Source organism: Lampetra fluviatilis, chromosome 9, assembly GCF_964198595.1.
Source record: "Lampetra fluviatilis chromosome 9, kcLamFluv1.1, whole genome shotgun sequence".
NCBI lineage: Eukaryota > Metazoa > Chordata > Hyperoartia > Petromyzontiformes > Petromyzontidae > Lampetra > Lampetra fluviatilis.
The window spans coordinates 7998205-8022429 of record NC_136283.1 but is presented as its reverse complement, the minus strand read 5'-3'; the positions used below and the strand labels follow the sequence as shown (position 1 = coordinate 8022429).

Here is a 24225-nt window from a genome sequence, read left to right as displayed (position 1 = left end):
TACTCCTCTACACATTCATGATCATGTATAGATATTGTTAATCCACTGCTGTTATGAAGGTTTTCCCATGCCATGTTGATCATGGGGGATGTTTGGCCATACTTCACCACACGCTGGTCTGTTGGTTGGTGAAAGGGTGGGCCCAGTACGAGTTTAGATATCAGTCACCAGATGCATAGCATAGTGCACGAACTACACCTGCCACCACTCTTCCAAATCTTCATGTATTCCTTGAGTCTCTTTACAAAGTGAATGTTACCTGTACCATTTACTGAGTTGAGGGATCCTTATGTGCCACAATCACCACAGTGTCTTATATGCAGGTGATGACTCGTCCATGTAGACGATGGATATGGATCAAAGTTCAAGCATTTTTCTTGGGTGTACAAATGCACACTATACTTGCTAAAAATGCATACTGCATTAGTAAATAACAAGCTAAGTAAAATAAGAACGTTTTTACATCTCCCAACGAGAGGAAAAGAAGATATTAATATTTAGGCTGACTGTCATTCTTTATGAAGACTGCGGCTTGGAGTGAGAGAGTGCTTTAATTTAATACCACACAATGGCATTATTTATTTTGTAGTTTAAAAGTTATTATGCCCCAACTGTATGTAGGTATAATCACCAACCTATGCTGATCAGCGCGGCGAATTGTGGCCAAACACACTCGCATGTCTGCCGCACATCAACCACGGACCCGGTATGCAGTGGCGCTCGTTCCACCAGACATAACACAGGCTGGGTAGACGAAAGAAGCAGAGGGTATTAAGAATCACTGGGTACATAGAGGATGCCATCTGGATATGAATATCCACTTTGTACCTGTCCCCTCCGTTGTCATTGATGCATAACGCCTTGAGGTTTTATGATGAAAGGGGCTGTAATTGTTACTAATTATACTATACCAGGAATGTATCACATATGCAGAATATCCTGACATGCAAAGTTATTTGGTTAAAGGATATAGTCTCGGAGTTTCAAAATAAAATATCGATGCCCTTACTGGACTTAGTTGACTGCTTGATTTGTTTGTTGGACAAACATAACTTCACACTGCCGAATATCTGATACAAGAAGAGGCAAATGTACATGTTTCTGGCAGGTTTTGTCTTCTTTATATGAAATATCCCACTGAAAAATGGTACATTTAGCATAGAATCCAGTCTTCATTTAAAATCCACTGTCATAGCACATCGCGCCTCCGATTAACACCGTTTGCTACATACGGTGCGAATGAAGTTCAACATACATTTAATCAAAATACTATTTTAAATTACTTGACAACGAAGAATGAAAATACATTGGAGAATCAAACAGATTCCAAACAATACGTTTAATGTTATTGATCTTTAATGCGCAGAACATTTTATTAAAACAAAAGCAAATACCACGATATGCAGCTGCTTAATTCATTGGAGGATGCAACATGCTTGGATTATCAAACAGCTGATGAATGAAGGCAGCAAATGTAAAACCATCTGTCCAGACCTAGGCGACATGAGTCACGGTCTGGTCTCAGGGGCGTCTGCTTAGAATTCCACATTATGGCCACGTACAGCCATTGCTGGCTGGAATTGTTATACCACTGCTTTGTCACACTGGTGACTCAACCTGTCTGACCTCAGCTCGTACCCAATCTTGTCCTGGGGTCACTGCGACGAGACAACACATTTGTCTCAAAGGAGTTGTTTTAGCATGACTTGAACTGGACTTGGGAAATAATAAAACAAAAAAACTCAACACGTCTGTCAATAACATTGTGGCCTTCAAAGGAAAAGTATATAATTGGTGACGTTTCAGGAAATGGCCATTCTGCATACCACGCAACTAATGCGGTATCACCAAGTAATTGTTTAATTCATATAAGCAGGCAAATTTTGCAAATTCACACTGGGCCTGGAGAAAATGTAAAAAATCTAGATTTGATCTAGATTTGAAGCTTTCGTGACTGCTGGAATCCATACTCTTTGGTTCTTTCGGTAAAGTCACGTAGGTAAAAAATAAAATAAATCACGACGTTTCGATTGCTAACACAAGCAATCATCATCAGGTGGGTAAACCACAGCAAGAACATTTTTGGCTGAAGTTGGAGAGAGATTCGCGTGGTAAGAGGTTATATACTTTTCCTTTGAATGCCACAATGTTATTGACAGACGTGTTGAGTTTTTTTGTTTTATTATTTCCCAAGTCCAGTTTAAGTCATAATAAAACAACTCCTTTGAGACAAATGTGTTGTCTCGTCGCAGTGACCCCAGGACAAGATTGGGTACGAGCTGAGGTCAGACAGGTTGAGTCACCAGTGTGACGCAGCAGTGGTATAACAATTCCAGCCAGCAATGGCTGTACGTGGCCATAATGTAAACATTACATATTTTATACGTGTAAATAGTATTAATGTTAGACTACAGTCAGATATCGTAGTTTGATGCACATTGAGGTCCTTAAAGGGCAACTTCTCTTATCCACAAATGTACTTATCCGTGACCCTGTCTCCGACATTATCAAGAGAGGATTACCACAATCAATTGTGCGTACAGATATTATATTCATAAATATACTCTACAAATTATCCGAATAGATCGATAAAAGTTCGGATGATCAAAAACAAATATTTGGGATTATTCCCAAGACGGAAGTGATGCGACTGAAACAACTTCACTTGCTATCGGTAAACGAAAGAGTGGACTATGAGACTCTCATTTTTTCTTAAATCTATCCATGGTCACACCCGCCAACTTTGCGATCTACTGTAACGGTACATTCCCGCCCGCTCAGCCAGCTCTGGCCCTCCTCTGCACGCCATCCCCGCTCCTGGTCACCATCGGAGGTCGTTCCCTCAGTCACTATGGCCCTGCCCTCTTGAAATCACCACCCATCCATCTCCACCTCTCCGACTGCCTCCTTACGTTGAAGTCATTCCTCAAAACCTCCCTCTTTGGTAGCGCCTTTCCCACCTTCCCTTGCCATCCTCCATGGCTGCCGCCCTTCCCTTTGTCCAGTGTTCATTACCGTTTGGCACTTTGACACGTTTAGTGTCGTGATTCATCACCGTGTACGTTAAGTCAAGTAAGATGACGCCACTACAGCTTATTTCCCACCAAAAGTGGTGTCACGTGACATTCACTTATGTCACTTTTGTGAGCTGAAGACACATTGGTATAGAACATAATTTAAGTGGTCCGAACATTTCAACCTTTGCCTCAAATATCTGAGAATAAAATGACGTAATTTTTTTTGTTATATGAAACTCATCCCTAGGAGATTATACATCAATAATATAATGTGAAAGAAGGTTGAGCTTCACTGTGTAAAAAAGTAACAAATTGAATGCGAGATTTCTGACGTGCCTAACATTCGATTGCGATCATTGGTTGAATGAGCCTTTGCAGCCGAAACATTATTTTTCCCAATAAAACTTCGGACCTTGCGAAACTTGTGTTTAGTTATTGATGTGTGATTGCAACGAAGCTCCGCAGGGGAGCGGGTTGACAGCCATAGTGCCGCACGGAGCCAGACAGACTGCACGAAGCCGATGAAAAAGAGTTTCACTCATATACCGGTAGACGACAAAAATTTGAAGTTCAAACAAATACGCATCATAGTGCAAATATGTTTGTAAACGTATCACTTAATACATGATGGTTTACATTTTTTTCAGTCGATGTTTTATAAACAACGCAAAAATTGTGCTAGCTTCTGCCAACTCTAGAGCAAAAAAAAATATGTGTAATTTCGCTTGATATGTGGATGTATATAATTGTTGACCTTTACCCATTTTTCTTTAACATTGTTCATTAATTCTTTATGTGGAAACGAATTGCGTTGTTGTCTTATTTGGGTTATATTCATTTAGGGTGATAGTACTCATTTCATAATACAACAGCGATTCAGCTGGTTTCACCCTGTCGAATGTTATGTTCCCCAAGTTTCCTTTTTTCTATCCCTTGAGATGGTGGCAGTTGGAAATGTTTTGAAGCTATTATTAAAATGTGAAAGTGTACTCTTGTGTAATTGTGCCATGCCAACATTTATGACATTCCTTGGCTCACATTTATACGTTTCTAAATGGCATTATTTACATTGTACTAGCCTAGACGGATTCATTTCTATAGCAGTGGCAGAACAAATATGCCTTAAATTGACAAGGGATATCATCAACGAAGTACGTATTGCATTAAAAGATAAATAGGCATTTACTGTATTGCAACAATGGTCACCAAAATGGTAAAAATGTTGCAGAGGAAATAATTCTGTGATCGGGAACAAAGCCCAGCAGCAGTGAGAAGGCCGTGCTTGCTGGTTTTCTCTGTTTTTCTGTAACTTCAAAATAGCTAAGGAATGAAAGAAATGAGGGGAAAGTGTGAGCTAATATACTGCCTGGAATTGGAGCTGGAGTGAAATAAAAAAAGGAACATTTTTCCATATACAGGCAAAAACAGGGCGGCCCACGACCACGCAAAAAAAACTGGCAGGAATGTAACTCCAAGGTTGTCAGAGGTATGTGAGGAGAGGGTGAACGCTCTGATGGACCTGGATATCTTTCAGCTGCGCTTTCCAAATAAGGGCAAAGGAGGAGATGCAGCTACAAGTTTAAAGTCCCGCGGAGTGGCTGGGAATACAGATTCCGCTGTATATATTTGATTAAATACGCTACTGAATCACGTGTTCCTATGAAGTAATTCAATACATAAGTAGGGTATCTTTGTAAAACAACATGATTTGACAGTGAAAAAGTAACGAGACGTTTAACTCCTAAGTCGTTTCATATAGATGTGAAATAAAGTGTGTACGCATTAACACGACCGTAGTGTGAAACGTTGCTGTCAAATAAATTAGCTTCGTGTATTTGTCATTCTAATAAGTCGAGTCACGTCATTAATTGAAACGTATCTAAACGGCGTTAATTCCCATTGCCTGCTAAAAAAAAGCCCCCAACATGCATTCTAGCAAATGGGGCGTGTTAAAACCTGGGGCGTAACTCAAGGCAAGCGAGGCGTCACGCGGGGGACTCTTACGGCGAAGGAGCTCCCGCGGAGTTTCCTCTAAAGCCCGCTGCGTGGGTATGCGACCTGACAGAGACCTCCGTCTGTCTGGTGAGTTGATCCGCGGTGGCGCTGGTGGTGGTGGCGGTGGAAGAGCGTCTTCAGGGGCTTGCCTGCGAAGCGCGCCTGTGGGTGCGCGCGTGTGCGCGCGTTTGTCCCCTGCGAACGGGGATGGGGGTGGGCGACCGCCAGCCTTTCTATCGAAAGCCATTCTAAATAGCAGGTATAGCAACTTTCACTGAGCTCTTTACGAGCTCCCTTTCTTTTCCAGATGAGCAGTCTCGAAGGCGTTTTACACGAGAACTTGGCTTAATAATTGAACGAGCATTCGACGCCTTTGGTGAGAACAGTTCTCGTGATAAATGAACAGTGAAATAAATAGATTGTTACAGAGAGGTGCTTTGTTTCTGAAGCCAACTTTACTACGGTCATTAAGTGTTACAATTCGGACTACAAAAGTCTTTAGTGGTGTGTGATGTTTGCAAGTTGAGGTCGTGTTGTGCGTAACAGTTGTGTGTGTTGATGCTTGCGAGTGTGTGTGTGTAACTTGTCATTTGAACCCTTTGATTTATTTTAATGCCAAATTGTCCAGTTTTGTTTGAACCAATGATTAACAAGACAAGCGTTTACCTGTGTTTCATACTAACGCTTTCAACATTTTGAAAAGCATAAATGAAGTACTTATTTGTTCAACAAAGCTATATTGTACACGTGTCACCATGATAATAATCTGCAGAGTTAAACATTTGTTTCTTAAATTCCCCAAAACTACTCACACTGGCTCTTCAGCCATCTTTATCAGTGTTTCCTCATATAGTGGAGTTTAATATATTAACACGAGTTTTTTTCCTTGCAAGCATTCTAAATGTTAAAGAGTATCAAGTAAGAGCTCTGAGTCAAAGCACAACACGTGTAATCATAGTGCATTTGGTATATAAAAAAAACTGTTTGCGTAAGTGAATATTTTAATAAGTAAGCAAATAGAGGACCGTGTGTTATATTAAAAGTAAACAGACATCTGTGCCCCAATAACGTAATCGGGAGAATAACAATTTTCAAGCCAGTGCTGTTGAGGCTGAATGTCTTATGGGACATTTTTTCTTACTCAAACTCACATTGAAGTTAAAAAACAAAGTGTTATTAGGTTACCCATACACAGCAACAGTCGTTAAGAACAATATTTCCCATTTGTATACCTTGCTGGAGAAATGTTAAGGCATTTTACCGCTTTAACCTTACGGTTACTCGCATTTAAAAAGTAAAAGGGAAAGAATGGTGAAGAACTTATTTTTTGTCCAAGCTGACACAAACCAGTGGAAGGTTGCAAATAGCCAGACACGTAAAACAGCAGGCGGGACTAACTAGCGGACGTGTAGCGTTGCCAGACCATAGCAGCACTGTGCTAAATCCTGTAATTACAGGACTCGGTGGCACGGTGACAAATGCCACATGCCAGGGAGAGGGCGGTACCAGTTTGTGGTTTAAATTGCAGCTGCGTCGGATGGGATGCCGCTGCATTTTCTGAGGCTTAAGTGAAAACCCATGCAACTTCAAGCTCGGATTTTGAAGATTTAAAAAAAAATGTATGTGCTTGTGTGCGTTGCATTTAATGATTTTCGGTTAGTTGGATGTTTAAAGTCATGTTTATGTAAACAAAGAAATACGTACAGTAGAATAATTCACCTCGAAAAATTTTCTTTAACAAAAAAGTCTCAAAGTAAACTTAAGTGCTACGTAAAATAAGTGGTTGTAAAGTTTTGATACGTTGATTATAGTGGAGCAAATGCAATTGAGCAATTGCTGTCGTGTCTTTTATCATGGTGCAATGAAAGGTATAATATAAGCAATGCCACTTTTTGCAACGTAATATATCCCTTGACATTCTAAAAATGACGCCAATGTCATTGTGAGACACATATGAAGATTACAACCGTCACCGTCATTTGACCGTGCCATGAGAACATAATGGCTTACTCTTTGCACAGTTTATTGCATGATCATTACCTATGCCAACAGGAGAGCAGAGAGGCCCGCGTGTTCAGCATGCAAAGTGCGCAGTTGTAATTGTCTCTGCTTGTTATTTGCCCCGGTTTCAAAGATCAGAAACTGTAACCAGATGGCCACTAAGAGGTGCGTGTGGTGTCGACAGTCGGTAACATTGGGCTCAACGCTTGTTTGCAAACTTCCGTTCGTTGAGTTTGGGTGTTTGAAAATGATACCCCGTGTTTTAGGTTGACCCTAAGATGCATTTTGCGTTGTTGAAGTTAAAACAAATTTTTGTATAAAAATAACCTTTCTTCAAGAACTCTTCCGTTGTTAAAAATAATGACAACGTGCAGGGTTTGATTTTGACGCACCAGTTCCAACAATGGGCGAGTTTATTACAGCCCCCAACTCTGTCCACTCAGCAGTCTAAACGGGTACACCAAAGTCCATCTGCAGGTTGCGTGTGGTGGGGTAAAGCGTGGGTGGACCCACCTCTTCAAAGACGTCTGGGTCAGCATGGAAGAGTAGACCAAAAATTCTTCTAGACACACTGTCCGGAGCTCCCTCTGATGGACTGTCTGGGGCTTCCTCGAGTGAAGAGCCTTCTGCCGACAGTGGCATGAGCACTTTTCAGGGTTGCACCTTTACCGCCTTTTATTCTTTGTAATGCTTTTAAGTAGAGGCTGATGGGAAAGCCCTCGTGCAGTGCATGATCGAGTCCACGCAAACAACCCACACACCCTCGGTGAACAAATGATGGAAGCAAGATATGTAATATAGGGACACAGAGCCTGGATAAGTTAATAGTGTGCACTGGTTGTTTGGATGTTAGAGGTTTACAATTTAAGCAGTTATGATGAATATCTGTTTTAATAAAAAAAAGGTTTTATGGCACCAAAAATTTTAAAGTTTTCGAAGGGATATTTAATTTTCAAGTCCAATACAAATTCAGTTCAATCCCAGGTAACGTGAAGAGCTGAAATTATTTCGTACAGGTCAGCAAAGTTGTCATTCTGTGTCTACAACCATTGTGGCATAACAGGCAATACGCAAGATGTAATGTTAATTGCAGTGAAACACAGAAGGTAACCCTAGTGATTTCAAACTCTAATTTTCACTTTTATATGAATGGAATCTGCTGTACTTTTACATTTACTACAGCATATTAAGAGCGTTCTATCAGAGCAACCACAAGCTTTAATAGATCATCATGTTATCGCTAATAAACAGCTGTGGAAATTGTTCCAAACATGAATATTGTAATGCTTGATTCCCCAAATAAATAAATGGTTATATGATTGCAACCAAAATGTATTCACAATTAAATGTATTATTTAAAAAAAAAACTTCAACCATGCCACACTTTTACAAAGCTCTGTTAATCATGAATCGATTAAGCAATTGATATTTAACACCAGTTAATCACACCTGAGTTGGAAATGATTTAATTATATTTCTAATAGACAATTTGGCTTTACTTGTATTTAAATGTGGTAATCTGTAAAAAAAAAGTGCGCGTGAAAGGTTGTTTTTGTATAGGCTGTTATCTTGTAATGTCTTGAGTCAAGACATATAACTATCACCATAGCAGGTAGGGTTCTCATTGATCCTGAAAAAATAAATGTTTGCACTGCTAGGCAACTCATACTGAGCAAACAAACTGATCGTTTCCAGGCATATGAACCTTATGGCGGTACCCCCGGGGTCCCATAAGCCCCCGGCTCTCGCCTAAAACATCAAATTAGAATGTAAACAAAATCTTTGCTTTTTTCACCAATGGCTTTGAAAAATGGTCGAAAGTTTTGTCTTGTCAAACTTTGCCTTTAAAACTGGAAACTACTTACCTACAGTACCTCTATTTAAATACACTATAAAAATAATTTACACCCCTCTGTCAATCATCGTGTTTCTCAGTGTGGCTTTGTGAACACACTTTGTAAACAGTACGTAAAATAGTACGCGTTTTCAATGCGCTGTTCATATTGTAACAAGCGTTTATACCAATGCTACTCTACAGAGTCGTGGGTCGCCGTTCCTCTTATCCGCATTGATACGAGCGGTATGTGGGGACTACGGTTTAACCGCAAAAAATATATATTATCAAACAGGAGGAATTAACGGTGCAACGCATCTCATCTGTTAAATATCTGCAGGTAATAGGATTGTCATCGATTGATCCTGGCTGCAGACATTGGTAGGTCACAAATAATAATGAAGATAAGAGAGCAATTTCACTGTATTATGCATACTGTTATGATAAATAAAAGACTTAGGTCGTGTAGGCAGTTTGAGCAGCTTTGGATAAGACTTATGATCCTGATAATTGTTTATTTACCCTTTTATCTGGAAACAAAGCTGACACCTTTTTTACAAGGAGTCATGTTTGCATTGACCACAATACCTGCGGTCGGAATGCAAAAAAAACACAACTCTGATAATGTATGCACTGTCCTTGAAATTGATTGGTCCACACCCGAGACAGCTTTTCTTAGAGCCTAGTCTCACATGGTGTTGGACCAGATGACGCCAAAAGGCGCACTTATGATCCTGCCCATACCCGAGCATGGAGTGCATTCGCTTGTTCAGCTCTTATGCACATTCGTCCTCGCTGCTGCGCTTGGACGACATGACAACAGAATGATCCGCTCCAGGTGGGACTGAATCGCCAAAATTACATTAATTAATTACGATTTTGACTTCCGTTTATTCGGGACCCCGGGGTCCTGCCATAAGGTTCATATATCCGCGTAGTGGTACACTCAAACACTGTTTTGCTCCTCTGGAGGACATGTGCACGTATCTCCTATGCTTGTTATTCAAGAGCAATGGCCCTTAATGCAGTTGTCAAGATCTGACAGTAAGTTCTATTCTACATGCCAGCTCTGCTTAAGCATTTAATTGAATGCCACTGTTGGGTAATATTTGCCTTGTATTCCAATTAATAATTGTCAGGGTGCAAAAGCCAGATATGAATTGAAGCCACAGGTTTGAAAATGTATTAGAATTTTCGACCCCCCCCGCACCCCGCTAAAGCCACATGATAGAGCACAAAAACTTTCGATCGAATCTTTGCTTACATTGTAGCCCCATGGTTTAGTCTGAGGCGGGATGGATGGCAGGTTATACATCTGTGATTGCCACTTTGGCGTGCACACAAACCAAATGTGAGCAGTGGCGTTATCTGCGGGAGTTGCAGCACAACGGAGTTCGCTTTACTGGGGGGAAGCTTGCAGCTGCTTGAAGCAGCTGATTGCCCCCTAAACCGCCATCTATTCTTGAGCGGAGATCTTGGGCCTGTGGTTAGACGCGTGAAGGTCTGCCTTGGGGCCTCTAGAGGGTCTGTGCGATTTGCAGAGACCATCTCTAGCATATGTTCGGAAACTGGAGTAGGTGTTACAATTATAATTCATGAGCACACGTATTAATCAATCAGTGCTGACAGTATTTATTATTATTACCAATCACCATTTTAATATTCAATGAAGTAAGTTTAAAAGGCGTATTTAAATACAAGACGTAAGTTAAAGTTGATTATAGCAGCAGAAATGAGTTTTGTTTTTAGTGGCTGGACTGGAAAATCTGGATTTTGTGGAGTTGCCAAGCAGGTGTGGCAGAATTAAAATAATGAAAATTTAATTCAACACAATAATTGTGTCCAATAACTACTGACCACACCTGATGTTGGCACGCTCATGGCAACTGTCACCCTTTGTGATGATTCATGAAAAAATAAACCCCTTTAAAATATTGTTTTTATAATGAGTAGAAGTGTGGCAATATTGTATCGCATTCAAATTAATTATTATACAATGCTCGCCAAGAAGGTGAAAAGTTAATGTTTTAAACAAATTTGAGAAAAAAAATTCGAGTTGAAACAAAAATATCTCTTTTTACATTGTTTAATAATGTCAAGATATATTTCACGAATGTTAATTTACAAAATGCTGCACAAACTTAAAACGTTTCACGATTGTTTGCAATGCATATTTCTGCTAGGCAAGCAGTTGACTGATGCAGCATTGTCGAACAAGACAAGCGGAATGCTGTCATGTGCCGGCCCTCAAAAGGGAATTATACAATTCCTTGCTTCTTGACTCCAGAAATAATATGCAATCTCTATTAATCATGCATTTGCACAGGAAACGCTTGGCATCCGCGGTGTTGATCCCACACCGGGCTGTTAACCCCGAGTCTCTGTGTTCTCTCGGCTAAAACCCGCCGTGCCTTGGGCCTTCTGGGGGCCTCTCCGACTGAAGAAGACTGCACGCCCCCTGCTCATTAAGTGAAAATATGCACCTCTGATGCTTGATTTCCATTTAGTGCCCTGGCATTCGCCCAACTTGGACTGCCTCCACAGTATTTTAAACTCAGCTGCAAATTTCACAAGCGGAGCCATTGTTCTCCCTTCATATATTAATTTAATGCTTTCGGCACATCTGCTTGCGGAGCGAAGTAAGAGCCCTTCTTAGGACGTTTTAAACGCTCTTGTGCACCACTTTCGAACAATGGAAATTTGAGCTTACAGTGAAACCTACTCTGGTGTTATTCTGAAATTATGCACGTGAGCTACGTATCGTACAATGTATTCCACTTTGGCGCTTGGATACTACTTTTGGGTATGTAGTTGTATTTGCACTGTACGGCCTTCATATATATATGACTAGTTATGAGCGTGTGTGTTTTGTTGTATCATATTTATCACTTGCAATTTGTACAGGGGGTCAATTTAACCATCGTCACTACGGGGTAGATGCACGTGCGTGCTATTTTGTGAGGAATCAACAATGGTCAATCCTATGGACAGACAGGAGCCCAGCATGGCAATGTCAGTCCCCAGTTACCATCTCGCTGTTCGTTCGAGTAGACGGGGACTGATTCATTTGATTGTGCAACACAGGCAATGCTCGTTTATCCAGGGCAATGGGGGAGAAGGTTCCGCCCAATTAAATGAAACAAAAACACGCTCGATGCACAACACATGTCAATTCACAATACAGTGCAGCGTATTTATTATGCACCTACATAGAATATGGGCGAAATCATACAATGTATGAGAATATGAGTCACTGACTCTCAACGAGTGATTAGCAGCACATTATAGAACTAGCACTCAAGTAAATGTATGATAATTGTTTTTCACAAGCATGATAAATTACAATCTGGGTAATCACCCCACGGATAGTGAGTATGCTGTCCATGGACATGACAATCACGCTAAAGGGTCAATTGATGTTGTGTAGCTTTAGTACAGTATAGAGATCTATAAAGAATATGTAATTGATGTGTTACGTTTAAGTGATGTACAGTAACGTAACCTGCAATATAACGCATTCAAATACGGGAGTGCTTTTCTATTGTGCCTATGTCTTGTTGGTGTTTGTAAGAGTGCCATTAATCTCTCTCGGTTGTTGTTTTGCGTAAGCTACATCCTCACCCAAGGACACCATATATAACGCAGCTTAATGTCAACGTGTCGTTTAAACAGAGGCGCTACTGAACAGATTGTAAACTTGTGATACCTATTAAAGATGGCCGGAGGTGTCGTTTGGAATGTGCCTTTGCTTTGGCAACGTGAGCATGTTACTTGATATAGGTGCAGGTGATCCCACTTTACAATGAGTTCAATTGTCTTCACTCAGCAGTCACTTGTGACGTCACTGCCATTGTGAAATTAGAGGATACATTTAAACAAAATGGCAATTCTACACTCTTTAAGATGTTATCTCCCTCGACCCCGACCCTGTTGATTTGGAGTTTGCGTGCTCCCTCTCCCCGTGGCGGTCGCATGTATCTTTCTCCAGGTCCTCCGGTTTTGCTCCCCTCCACATTTAGAAACTTGTGTTGAGATTATTTGGCTGCTGTGAGTTGGCTATGTACGGTGCGAAAGAAGTTCAGCAGACATTATGTGCGTACATAAAGCCACTGCGAACTATCACGCGTGGTCAAGTTGCCTCTGGAACATAGCTCAGTGGGCTTTACCTGGTAAATTAAAATACAGGCTGCTTCAAAAAAATGTTAACACATATATGGGACTAGTTTATATTGGAAAAAAAGAATGGACAATACACAATAACATGATGGCAAATGTTTATTAATAGCTTTAAAAAGTCAGTCTCAACTTGTTCAGTGGTTCTTCACTGCAACGTCCGCGGACCACTGGTGGCCTTTAATGCAGCCCCCGACAATACACAACAAGTGAAAACAACACCCCCTTGCGGGCCGGTGTGGCGGCCCTCACACTGACGATGTCTTCTTCGGCGAAAATGAAAACGAGTGAAAAGCGCTGGTTTAAATTTCGATTTAAAGCTTTCGTGACTGCAGGGATTCATCTTCTTGGTTCTTTCGGTAAAGTCACGTAGAAGGGAAGTAATAAAATAATAATACAAATTATTATTTTATATTATTTTATTATAATATTTTATTATATATATTTTTTATTACTTTATTATTTCCCTTCTACGTGACTTTACCGAAAGAACCAAGAAGATGAAGCGCTGGTTTAGTTGCTATGGGGCGAAGTGTGCATTGTCACATGCTCGTGTTATGTACGCAAACTTGCGTACATAACACGAAGAATTGTGCCAATTACCGAATGCGTATACCGGGTGTCAGGCTTGTAATGGTATTGCCATGGAGGTCGCTCGAGGACAACGCAACATCAAAGCCACGCAAATTCGCACCTGATTAGCAGCATCCAGATGGATACGTGCTTATATGAGCGAGCTGCGCATGACATCAGGGCCATCTGTGCATACACCAGCCCCATTCTACAACATTTTGTACATTTCAGGGGTATGAAAATCTGATCAGATGCGCAGTCAATTGCAGTGCTCGTGTTACCCTCCGTTAATTGAATATACCGTACTGTGCTACATTGTTGTGTTTGTATATATATGTGTACAGTGGTGTGAGTGTGTGTCAGTTGACTGATAAGCGCACGTGTTCCAGTTAAACTACAAGGTGTCAATCGTGCAAAGAGACTTAATGCGAATAATCATTTACGATCACCGTATATTCCATAACAGGGAATGGTGGGACAGCGGTTTGTGCACTGCGCTTTGAACATGGTGACCTTGGTTCACGGCTAACATCAGTGTCAAGTGAAATCTGAAACAGCCAGGTCCCCACCCGCCAACCCACACCTCCCACCCCCTCCAAGCCACACTGACCAGCATGGATAAGTACGGTCAAACAACCCCCTTCACCAACGTGGGATGAGGAGGCCTTTGTCCATCAGTGGATTGGCAAAAAGGGCTGTTTACGCAGTGTGCGGCTACATGCAAGTCACTGCAGTCGTGAAACACTTGCAATTTGTAACAAATGATTGAGTGATCACTGCCCGTCTCGATCTTAATTAATTTATTCTTGGATGTGAACAGGCATGGCATTGCTTGGAAACCGTTTGGATGCGACTTATGATCACGAATACAGTAATGTGCGCCCTTTCAAATATGTGTACGTTTATATGCGCGTGTTTATGAAAATATCAACACATTCACATGTCCATACATATGGTTGCGTATGTGTGCCGTGCATTCATGATTGCTATATGGTTTTATTTTACCGATGAATGCTGTGATTTAAAACACATGCTGTATATTCTCTGTGTGTTCGCGGATGCTTGGCAATTGTGTTTGTCGTTACATTTTCACATAAATTATCTAAGTAACTATTTTTCTATCAAAAATAAAACACGTCTATTTCATACCGTATCAATAATGGTAAAGTGTAACCACATGGTAAATTACGCATACAGAGTGACTGAGAAGCAACGTTTGAAAATATTTCACGGAGCAAATTTGGGGTTTATAACCACTGTTGCATCGCTGTATTTAAATACAAGATTACATGCAAATCTGTCCCGTGAACAGACTAAAGTACGGTGACAAATGCAGCCTGAATAATTATCTGTCTTACGAAAAACCTGTACATTTGCATGTTTCGTGGTTATCAGTTAAGGCGAGAGGAAAGGCCTCCCACGGCTGCAATCATCCCACAGTCCTGCTGCGATGCCACGTGGTCTCATATCTCCGGCACCCGAGCTGATCATCCTCTTCAGCGCGCATATTTCGCATGTTCATCTTTCAGTTTAATTTATTTGGTATAGCCCTGTGAGCCATTCGGCTCTCGAATCGGGTGCAACCGCAACAAACAAAAACATGAACAAGAAAACATCTTAAAGTGACTATGCGACTAAGTGCAAACAGAAAATCCAGGAAAAAAAAACATAAAAAAATTCCAGAAAAAATCACCGTACACCAACGTTGTGTGCAAAAATCCCAGTGGGATGCAAGTCAAACAACAACCTCAAGACAATTTAGATTAAGGCCATCTGTAGTCAAATCCCTTGTAATTCATCTGTCGACAATTTTGGGACTCATTGAGTAGGCCTAAATAACGCAACTGAATTCTAAAATAGGCGAGAAGAAAGTTGTCCAAATAAACGTTTCTGTTTACGTGACAACCCTTACTAGTTGGTTGTGTGGGGTGGGGGCGGGTTTTAACGACATATTTATATATTTACGCGATCTAACCCAAAAAAAAACATCTTATGGATGATATTGGTCGCGAAAGCCTACGTGTTAAAACTAGATTCGAAGCTTTCGTGACTGCAGGAATTACTCCTTGGTTCTTTCGGTAAAGTCACGACGTGTTAAACCAAATAAATGCTATCTCCGCACGTGTTCATCGAAAGAAAAGAAAAATCTCTGCCCGGGAGCATTCTGTTACCTGCAGTAATAGCAAATTACCTTTCACCTTCACAGCTTCAGCAGGGGGCTCAAGTTACTCCATAATAGACTCAGTGGAAATGGGAAAATGTGCCTTGAGAAAGACGACGACGACCTGCCTTTGGCGGATTTTACTTAGGCGTGTCACTGCAAAGTGACTCAGTTGCCATTAGGGCTGAACAATTTGGGGAAAATATCTAATTGCGATTTTTCTGACAGATATTGCGATTTGATTTGCGATTACATTTTTTTAAAGTCAAGCTTCATTTCAATATTCACTGTGTAATAGATTTAAAACATGTGATGAGCATTACCACATGATACCATCAAAATATGAACTGCTCTATATATTCTAATGCAAAGATGAGCACTTAATATATATTAATAGCTTCCAACGTATTTATTAAAATGTTTTAATTGAAATAGAGCAATCAAACATAGAACAATTGTTAAGTTAAATAAATAAAGTTATAATAATAATAAAAATATAACAATTCCAATAAGAAAGTAATAGGACGTTTCAAATCGCAAAAAATCTCAACCTTTGGGGTTTACTAATCGCATTGTTTCAGATTTCGATTTGAAATCGATTAATCGTTCAGCCCTGCTTGCCATTCACAGCGGAAATGATCAACTTTGCCCCAAAGCTGCGTGTAACGTTGCGTTTGCAGCCATGACTATCAACGTGAATGAGTTTGCTCAGTCATCTGGCAGTGAATGAATGAAGTTGATTCTACCCCCTTGGGCCATATACCAATTGTCAGTTCGGCAGCTGCTACATAATGTTCGTAACCTAAGGTAAAATGATAGTAAACATTCCAGATACTAAATGTCAAACGGCCTCCCTGTCTGTAAATATATTTTTACAGTATATGTATACCGCGTGTATGTGTGTTTTAAAAGGTATATAGACACATAAAATATAGGTTAAATGTCGGCAAGGGCTTTGAATAGTTGCTAAAAAGAAAGTGCTCATAAAATGGACCATTCAGCTCAATGTTGTCCTGGAAATCATTGCCTTGAATGAGTTACAGTTGGTAAGCAATATGGAGGCAAACTTTGCAGAATGTATCAGAACAGATGCCTATGTTTGCACCCACAAGCTTGACATGTTTGCTGAAGCGGGGCCTTTTTCCAAGTAAATTCGATAAACGTTGACTTTTATTCAAAGTCATGACGTTTATTCGCAAATCTTTTTTTATTTTGCTGTGACGAATTAAGTGTATTTAATTGTTCAGGGAATTTAAAGTGATATTAGAATGTACTGAATATCCACGTCCCTTTAACTGATATATTACTACTCAGCTTCACCATTAAAAAGGAAAACATGTTGCATACGTTTACAGCCCAGAAGCAGACCTGGATAAATTTCCCTAATCGTAATTATACAGCCTCTGCATGCCATGTTGTGCAAGACTCTGACGTCATGCAAGTCTCCATAAAGGCTCAGATGCGTGCGTTGTTGTTTGCGAACCCAGTTGAAGCTGACTTGTACAAGTTCGCTCGTGGGTTTTTGGAACAGAGCAAGGTTTATTTTTCCATATACGCTGCAACGTTGCCTATCGGACCTGCTGGGGACTGTGTATGCACACATGTGACATTTACTGTTTATTTATTTTTCCAAAAGTTTGTCATCAGCCAAAACTGGATAGTGATAGTGGTTGACATTGTGATGTGATTTTACGGATACATTTGATCATGGCATTATATAGAGTAATAGCAGTACTAGATTAAATATTGTAAAAAAATTGAGATGAAGAGCTATTGAATGTATTATATTTATAGAGGGTGTTGCATTACATGTTTACATCATGTTATGCCACGAATTAATCTGAGCTATACTGTAGCGAGAATATAATTAATTCAGAATATGGACAACCCCATGCCAAGTTACGTTGGATACTTGCACTTGCCATATTTGCTTTAACCTTTTAAAAATGATGTGTGATTATGACGAGTTCCCAGGAACCACAAGCCACTACATTCACTACATCGTTAAAAAAATTATAATTGAATCGAATCATGACCATGATTTGCCACATTCAATGAATGGCAACAGAGATTAAATGTATTGCCCCTATGAACGTAAAGTTGTAGCGCAGTGTTTAGCACGCTGCACCAACCCTTTGACCTAAGTTAAATTCCAGGCCACGACTTGCATCAGTGGCAACTGATTCCTCCCCATTTTACCATCTCACATTAACCAGTGTAGTGAAGTATAGTCAAATCCCCTCAGGACCGGCATGGCATGAGGAGACTCTGTATCCATTGGTGGATGGAAAATTGTTGTATCTACACGTACTTGTTAATACACTGCCTTTCCACAGTGTACTTATTGTTGATATATAAAGCTTGATTATTCAGCTGGATTATACATCAAGCTTGTACTTATGTGCATGTTTTTTCTTTGTAGAAATATTTTCATTTCTTTTTAAATATTCGGGGTCATACTGCACTTGGTTTGCAAAACATTTTTAACACTTGGAAAAATACCTCTTTTTTATTTCACAAGTAATGTTTTCATTACAGAACATAGTTGTAAATTAAAATCTTGTGCATATTATGTGTGTTTTTTTAATCCCCTAACTAAACTGTATTATTCATTCCCACATGGCCCCTAAGTTAGCATTAAGTACTGTGCTCTATTTAAAGAAGTATATGTTTGTACAAAGTGATGCTGTCTGCTCTGTGTCTTTCTAATCGGAAAGGTCGCTCAGTCACAACAGTACAGACCTTGCGCCAACCACAGGCATGGCTCTGTCTTCAGCTGCAAATAATTCTTTTTCACAGTTCATACATCACTTTAAATTAACTTTCCCACAAGACAGCTTACATTCTTTCCTATTTCCTTTATTAATGACAGACTGATAAGCTGCACGGTTTATTTTGCAAATGGAACATTTTTGTGGAGTAACATAGTAACTTTGTACGATAAAAATAGCTCGATGTTTAATGTACCGTTTTGTAGTACTTTGAAGGGCATAAAGTGCAATACTTAACTCCATTCAGTGGATTTGTTCCGGAAGTTGTATTTGTGATTAAGATTTTATCTACGACAAATGCTGAACAGAATGTGGTTGGTGTTGACAGAGCAATGTAATTTGGCACTGCAGTTTTCTCGAATCAGCGTTATTCAGTATTTGCTTTTAAAACACTGCTATAATAATTGTATTAACTTAAGGTCACCACTGTGGTGCAGTAACCCATGAAAGCACAGCAACTTGTTTTGACAAAGGTATTTGGATAATTATTCATTCATCTATATTTCGTAGAGAAAAAATACATTTAGGTAAATTATTGTAAATTGAAAAGTGTGTAAAGAAGCATGGGCAGATGCTGGCTTTGAATTACAAGAAAAAAAACATAGATAGGTACACGTAGATTATAAAACATATACAGCATAACAACATTAATATTGTTAAGTAACATCAGTGGCCTTAGACAGACTACATCCCGAGATGGCAAAAAAAACAATCTCTGGAGACCGGGAGATCGATGATCGATGTTCAATCGCCACGTTGATGCCATTCGTCATGATTTCTCACTTCACAGAGTGGGCCACATGAAGGCTGAAAACTTCCATTCCAAAATTTTGTAACCAGCACCGATCATTATTTCTGAAATGCACACTTACGAGCAGAATCTCCGCTTTGCAAGTTGCTAGTAAAATTTACCTGCACAGTGGCGGAGGTTGAAAGGGTAAAATTTTATGACAAAATGTGGCTTTGGTATGGAAACTAGCCCGACTGACAATCACCCCTTGTGAATTGTTACATCTGCCGTGGATATTCGCCAAGTCTACAATTTTGTATATTTGCACAGTTGTGCTGTATACCACGTGTTGTTTGGCAACTAGCAGGATTGGTGATGCAAAGCATAGTACTGTACGTACACTGATATATTTTTTCGCTCAGTGGCACAGGTTGAGTTATTGTGTAAAATAAAAAGCCCCAGGAAATAAACAAACCATGTTGCATGTCTGCCGCGCAGTGAGGCATTTTACTCAAGTGACTTCCACAGGAGATATATAACCCACGTAAAGTTGTACCGCATGTTGTTCGGCACGTGATCGTCTACATTTCGTTCCACCTTGCTGGGAGCTTCTTCAGTTTCTGCCCAATGTTTTTCTCCAACTTTTCACTCCAACTTTTCACTCCAATGTCTTGCTCCACATGTCGGGCTCTCAGCAACTGCCCTGACGAAGCTCTTAGTAAGTGGTGCAAAAAATACATAGGGCATCATTCCAAATAAATTGGAGAGTAAAACCCAACATCACATTGAAAAGCTGTTTGTGAGGTCTGTTGATGAACTTATACAAAACCGCTGGTTCTTGGTGCAGATATATGCTATGGAAGTTTGGCTCACCAAATGAGGCATGAATGTAAACCATTTCCTTAATGTAAATCCGTCATGATGACCCAACTCTGTTAAAATGCTGCCTGATGTGGTTTATATATCTGCTGTGGAAGCAACTTGACTAAACTGCCTCACTGCAAGGCAGACAACTAACGTGGGCTGATCTTCTTGGTTCTTTCGGTAAAGTTACTTAGAATGGAAATAATAAAATAATAAAAACAAAACACCTGAGGACGGCTGCTTGCGTTGTGGCCGAAACGTCGTGAGAATTATTTTATTATGTTTTATTTTTATTATTTTAATATTTCCATTTTACGTGACTTTACCGAAATAACCTAGAAGATGAATCCCTGCAGTCATGAAAGCTTTAAATCGAAATTTAACGTGGGCTGGTTATTTTCCTGGGGCTTTCTATTGCACACAATAACTCAGTCTGTGCCACTCAGCAATGTATATCATTGCAAAATGCTTTGCATCATCAGGCGTGCTAGTTCAGTCCAGTGTAATACCACTTCACTCCCGACTGGTAAATTAGCAGATTTTCCCACTTCAGCTGCTCTTATGATCTGAATGGTCTCAGTGCCCTCTAAACTGTTGATGATGTGGCAGTCGCCTGGCTCGGCAAGGCGAGCATCAGATACGAATAATGAATAAATAATTAGCCAGAGGAAAGTAGGCCACCATAAGAGTGAGAATGATAATAAGCGATGGATGATCGTGAATACGCTCATCCATAAAGACTGCTTTTGGGCATAGAGGGATATCATTAAATAATTCAGGTTTACTGAAATTATTAAATGGACTATATAAATTGATTGCTAAATCATTTATATTGCGGACTCTTTTTAATCCACAACTAGATGACGGCCTTCCCACACCATGTCAGTTGCAGGGGTCGTTTGCATCAGATATCACTCTCCGCTCATGTTAGTCCATGGTGAGCAACTGAACTCAGGAGACAGGTTCATAGTGAAACTCATGCGCCATTGCGCTACTGTTCCTTTCATACTCTCTAGGTTTGCTTACCAGCTGTGATGTGAAGCTCAAATGGTCATTGTGGTGTTCATCAATGCGGTGCCATCGTATTTTGCAATGAATGACGTAAACTCTATGGGGATTTGGAAAAAGGCACTTAAATAGACTATTTGCATTGGATAGAATTCCATCAAGTCAATATCGCGCCTGCAATGAACCCCATAGATGCATCCGGCACGTTTCTTGACCGAGCACAAAAGGTTTGCACTAGAGTCGGACTCGTGGCCAACATACTTTGGTGTCAGAAATACTGACACTGACATAAATACAGGTTCTCTTCTGTGGCTGCACCTCCCATTTATCAGATCGTTGTGTTACGTGCATTACTCGTCAATGAGTGCTTTTGGTTGCTTGCGCTCCAGTCAGTCCACATGGTAGAACATGGCATGTGAATGGCGTGTTCCAATTGCCTCTGCAAGAGCTGTTCGAACACAATAGTTCTAAATGCCAATTTTATCTACATTGATTCAAAGCTGCACACCTATATTCTCCAATATCCAAAATGTTTTATATGTATGAAAACGCTTTATTTAACTGGAGGTCATGTAATAATTCAGGCTGGTAGATGCCATTTGGCCCAAAATCAACTCTTGTGGTTTCGGTTAGCCTGACTTGATTGCGCAGTTTGTGTTAATGCATCACTACACTGTTTGTGAATGAGGTTAATTATGAGTGCAGGTTTTTAACGTTATAGACTGATGACACCATTCTGTACCCAATTGTCCTGTACGTAACCTGTGTGTGTGTGTTCCATACCTCTCGACCCATACGGTTTACCCATATTCTTGTACAGAGAAGTCCATACGGCATACAGCCATTTAGATACGGCAAAAAAACAAATTTGTTTGTGTTTCTCCCTTGTCATGAGACTTTGTACGATGAGCGTTGAAATATATAAGGGCACGGGGTGACCAATAAGGTCTGAATTGTTCTGTAATAAGGTAGCGCACTGATAAGGGGTTGACGGGTATGGTGTTCATTCCATTGCAGTGATCCTCTGCAGCTCCAGCAGCTGCACAATCAGGTACTGTTGGAGCAACAGGAAGCTTTCCTCCTCTCGCACCATCAACAGCTGCCATTTCCACCTCCACCGGCAGCTTTCCTGCAGTCCCCGACTACGCCAAGCCAACCTCCTGTAGCAGAGACAGCGGTGCCACCGCCGCCGCCGCCACCACCGCCACCAGCCCCACCAGCGCCACCGGCGACCACGACGGCAAGCATGAGCCTCGCCAACTCGGCGGCACTGCCGCTCAACCAGCAGCCCAGCCGTGCTTCGGTGGGCCAGCAGTCATTCAGTTACGCCAGGCCCAAGCAGTTCATCGCCGCCCAGAATTTGACCAGCACCATCATATCCGCGGGGTCTCCTTCTTCATCTCCTGTTCCGACCAGCCTGGGCCTTTCCCTCCCAGCTCCACCGCCGCCGCAAACCGCTCCGCCAGCAAACAACACTTACCGGATGGCTTCCCCGACATTGTCGTCACCGACATTCCTGAACAACAGCAACGCGAAAACCGCAGCGGCCTACTCCCCTCCCATAGCCATGTCGCCGCCGCCCCAGTTCTCGGCAGCCAGCCCCACACCGCCCGCCACCTACCCGGGCTCCCCACATGCCCAGCCGGGACACACCTGGTCCTCTCTGCCGCAGTCTCCGCAGTCGCCTCCCACCGTCAGCCCGCCGGCCTCTTTCGTGCAGTCCCCGGCCGCCTTCCTGAGCGCACTGCTGCCGTCCCTGCCCTCCCTGCCACCGACCAACGCCATGGGCCTGCCGAGGGCGGCCCCATCCACGTAAGGCCGCACGCATCTCAAAGGGCCATTGTGTGAGCATGATGAATTGCTGCAATTATTGCGTAAAAATGCGAGTTGTTTGTCCATAATTGAATAATACTTACATTTTTAGGTGTTTTTCTCTCGCTTGCTTGTTAAACGTTTCCGCTCCATCTGGAGTGCTGTTGTTATTACTGGCCGGGACGCATTTGCATGTTAACTTAACGTGAAATATTTGAAATGCTGTGGTTGTCATGGTAAGGTGTACAGGGAATCTCATCTAGCTTTCCTGCACGGCATGTTTAAGGGCACCTTTAAACGTCAGGTGAAGTGCCTTTAAGTTGTAGCAATAGCTAACCCAGTTTGTTGACACACTAAGAGTGTTAAAACACTTTAAATTAAATCAGTGGAGGATAATGAAATAATTAGGTGACTGCTTCTGATTTAACCACTTTGGAGATTTCAAGCATGTCATGTTGGCCTGTGGCCATTTAACATCCCCCAACTAATATAAATTGCCTCTCAATTCTTGGCTTCATTTGATGACTCTTAGCCAAGTGATTATTGCAGCCCAAGTGGCCCTGGTGCCTCACCGTAACATTCCCCATCACGTTGAGACAGGCAGATGCAGGGCTCGCTCAAGAGGCAGAGCAGGGGCCCACGCTCCGTCAGCGAAGATGACATCCGCGACACGAAGGATGCCCTCATCCAGGACCTGGAGAAGAAACTGCGGTTCAAGGAGGACATATTGCACAATGGGCAGTCGGTAAGATTGTCGCAGTCATCCCGGCTCAACTCATAAAGGGGGATAATTGCACATGAGGTTTATAGCAGTCGACCAGTAGGGGATTTGTAACATGGCAAGCTATAGGTGAAAGGAAATTCACTCCAGAGGTCTCTCGAAGAGCCCTTCTACGGGGAATTTGGCCTACTCTTCTATGTTGGTCAGACATCTCAGAGGAGGTGGGAGTAACCACACTTTGCACCACAACCACCACACACGACCTGCTGGTCAATGGAACACTGGAAGCTGTACACAATATAATTATGGTTTAACTTGTGAATTGCTCTGTTAAGGTTCAGCAGATGTGTGTAGTTTCAACACAATAATGTATTTCTCAAGCTGTATTTAATGGGTATATTCATGAATCACCACCTTGCATCAGTTGTTGTCTCTGTGAAACACATGAATTTTAATGCTTCTTTCTGTATGTTTACCGCTGCGTATCAAAAAGTTGAGCTACATTCATATTGACAAATTCCTCAGTCCACAAATGAAACTCAGAACATCAAGCTTCTGAGATATA

At 41.2% G+C, this 24225-nt stretch overlaps 1 protein-coding gene across 3 annotated transcripts in view; it reads left to right on the top strand.

Annotated features, from left to right (window-relative positions):
* LOC144934181 (palladin-like) overlaps window positions 1–24225 on the top strand; it is a 156641-nt gene that overhangs the window by 105647 nt on the left and 26769 nt on the right. For 2 of the 3 annotated variants that reach the window (XM_078859742.1, XM_078859739.1), the window contains 2 exons: window positions 22145–22939; window positions 23540–23684. In XM_078859742.1, coding sequence (XP_078715868.1) covers window positions 22145–22939; window positions 23540–23684 — 940 coding nt within the window. Of the gene's footprint in view, window positions 1–5009; window positions 5100–22144; window positions 22940–23539; window positions 23685–24225 lie in introns of those variants that run through there. The other variant, XM_078859741.1, reaches the window with a different exon arrangement.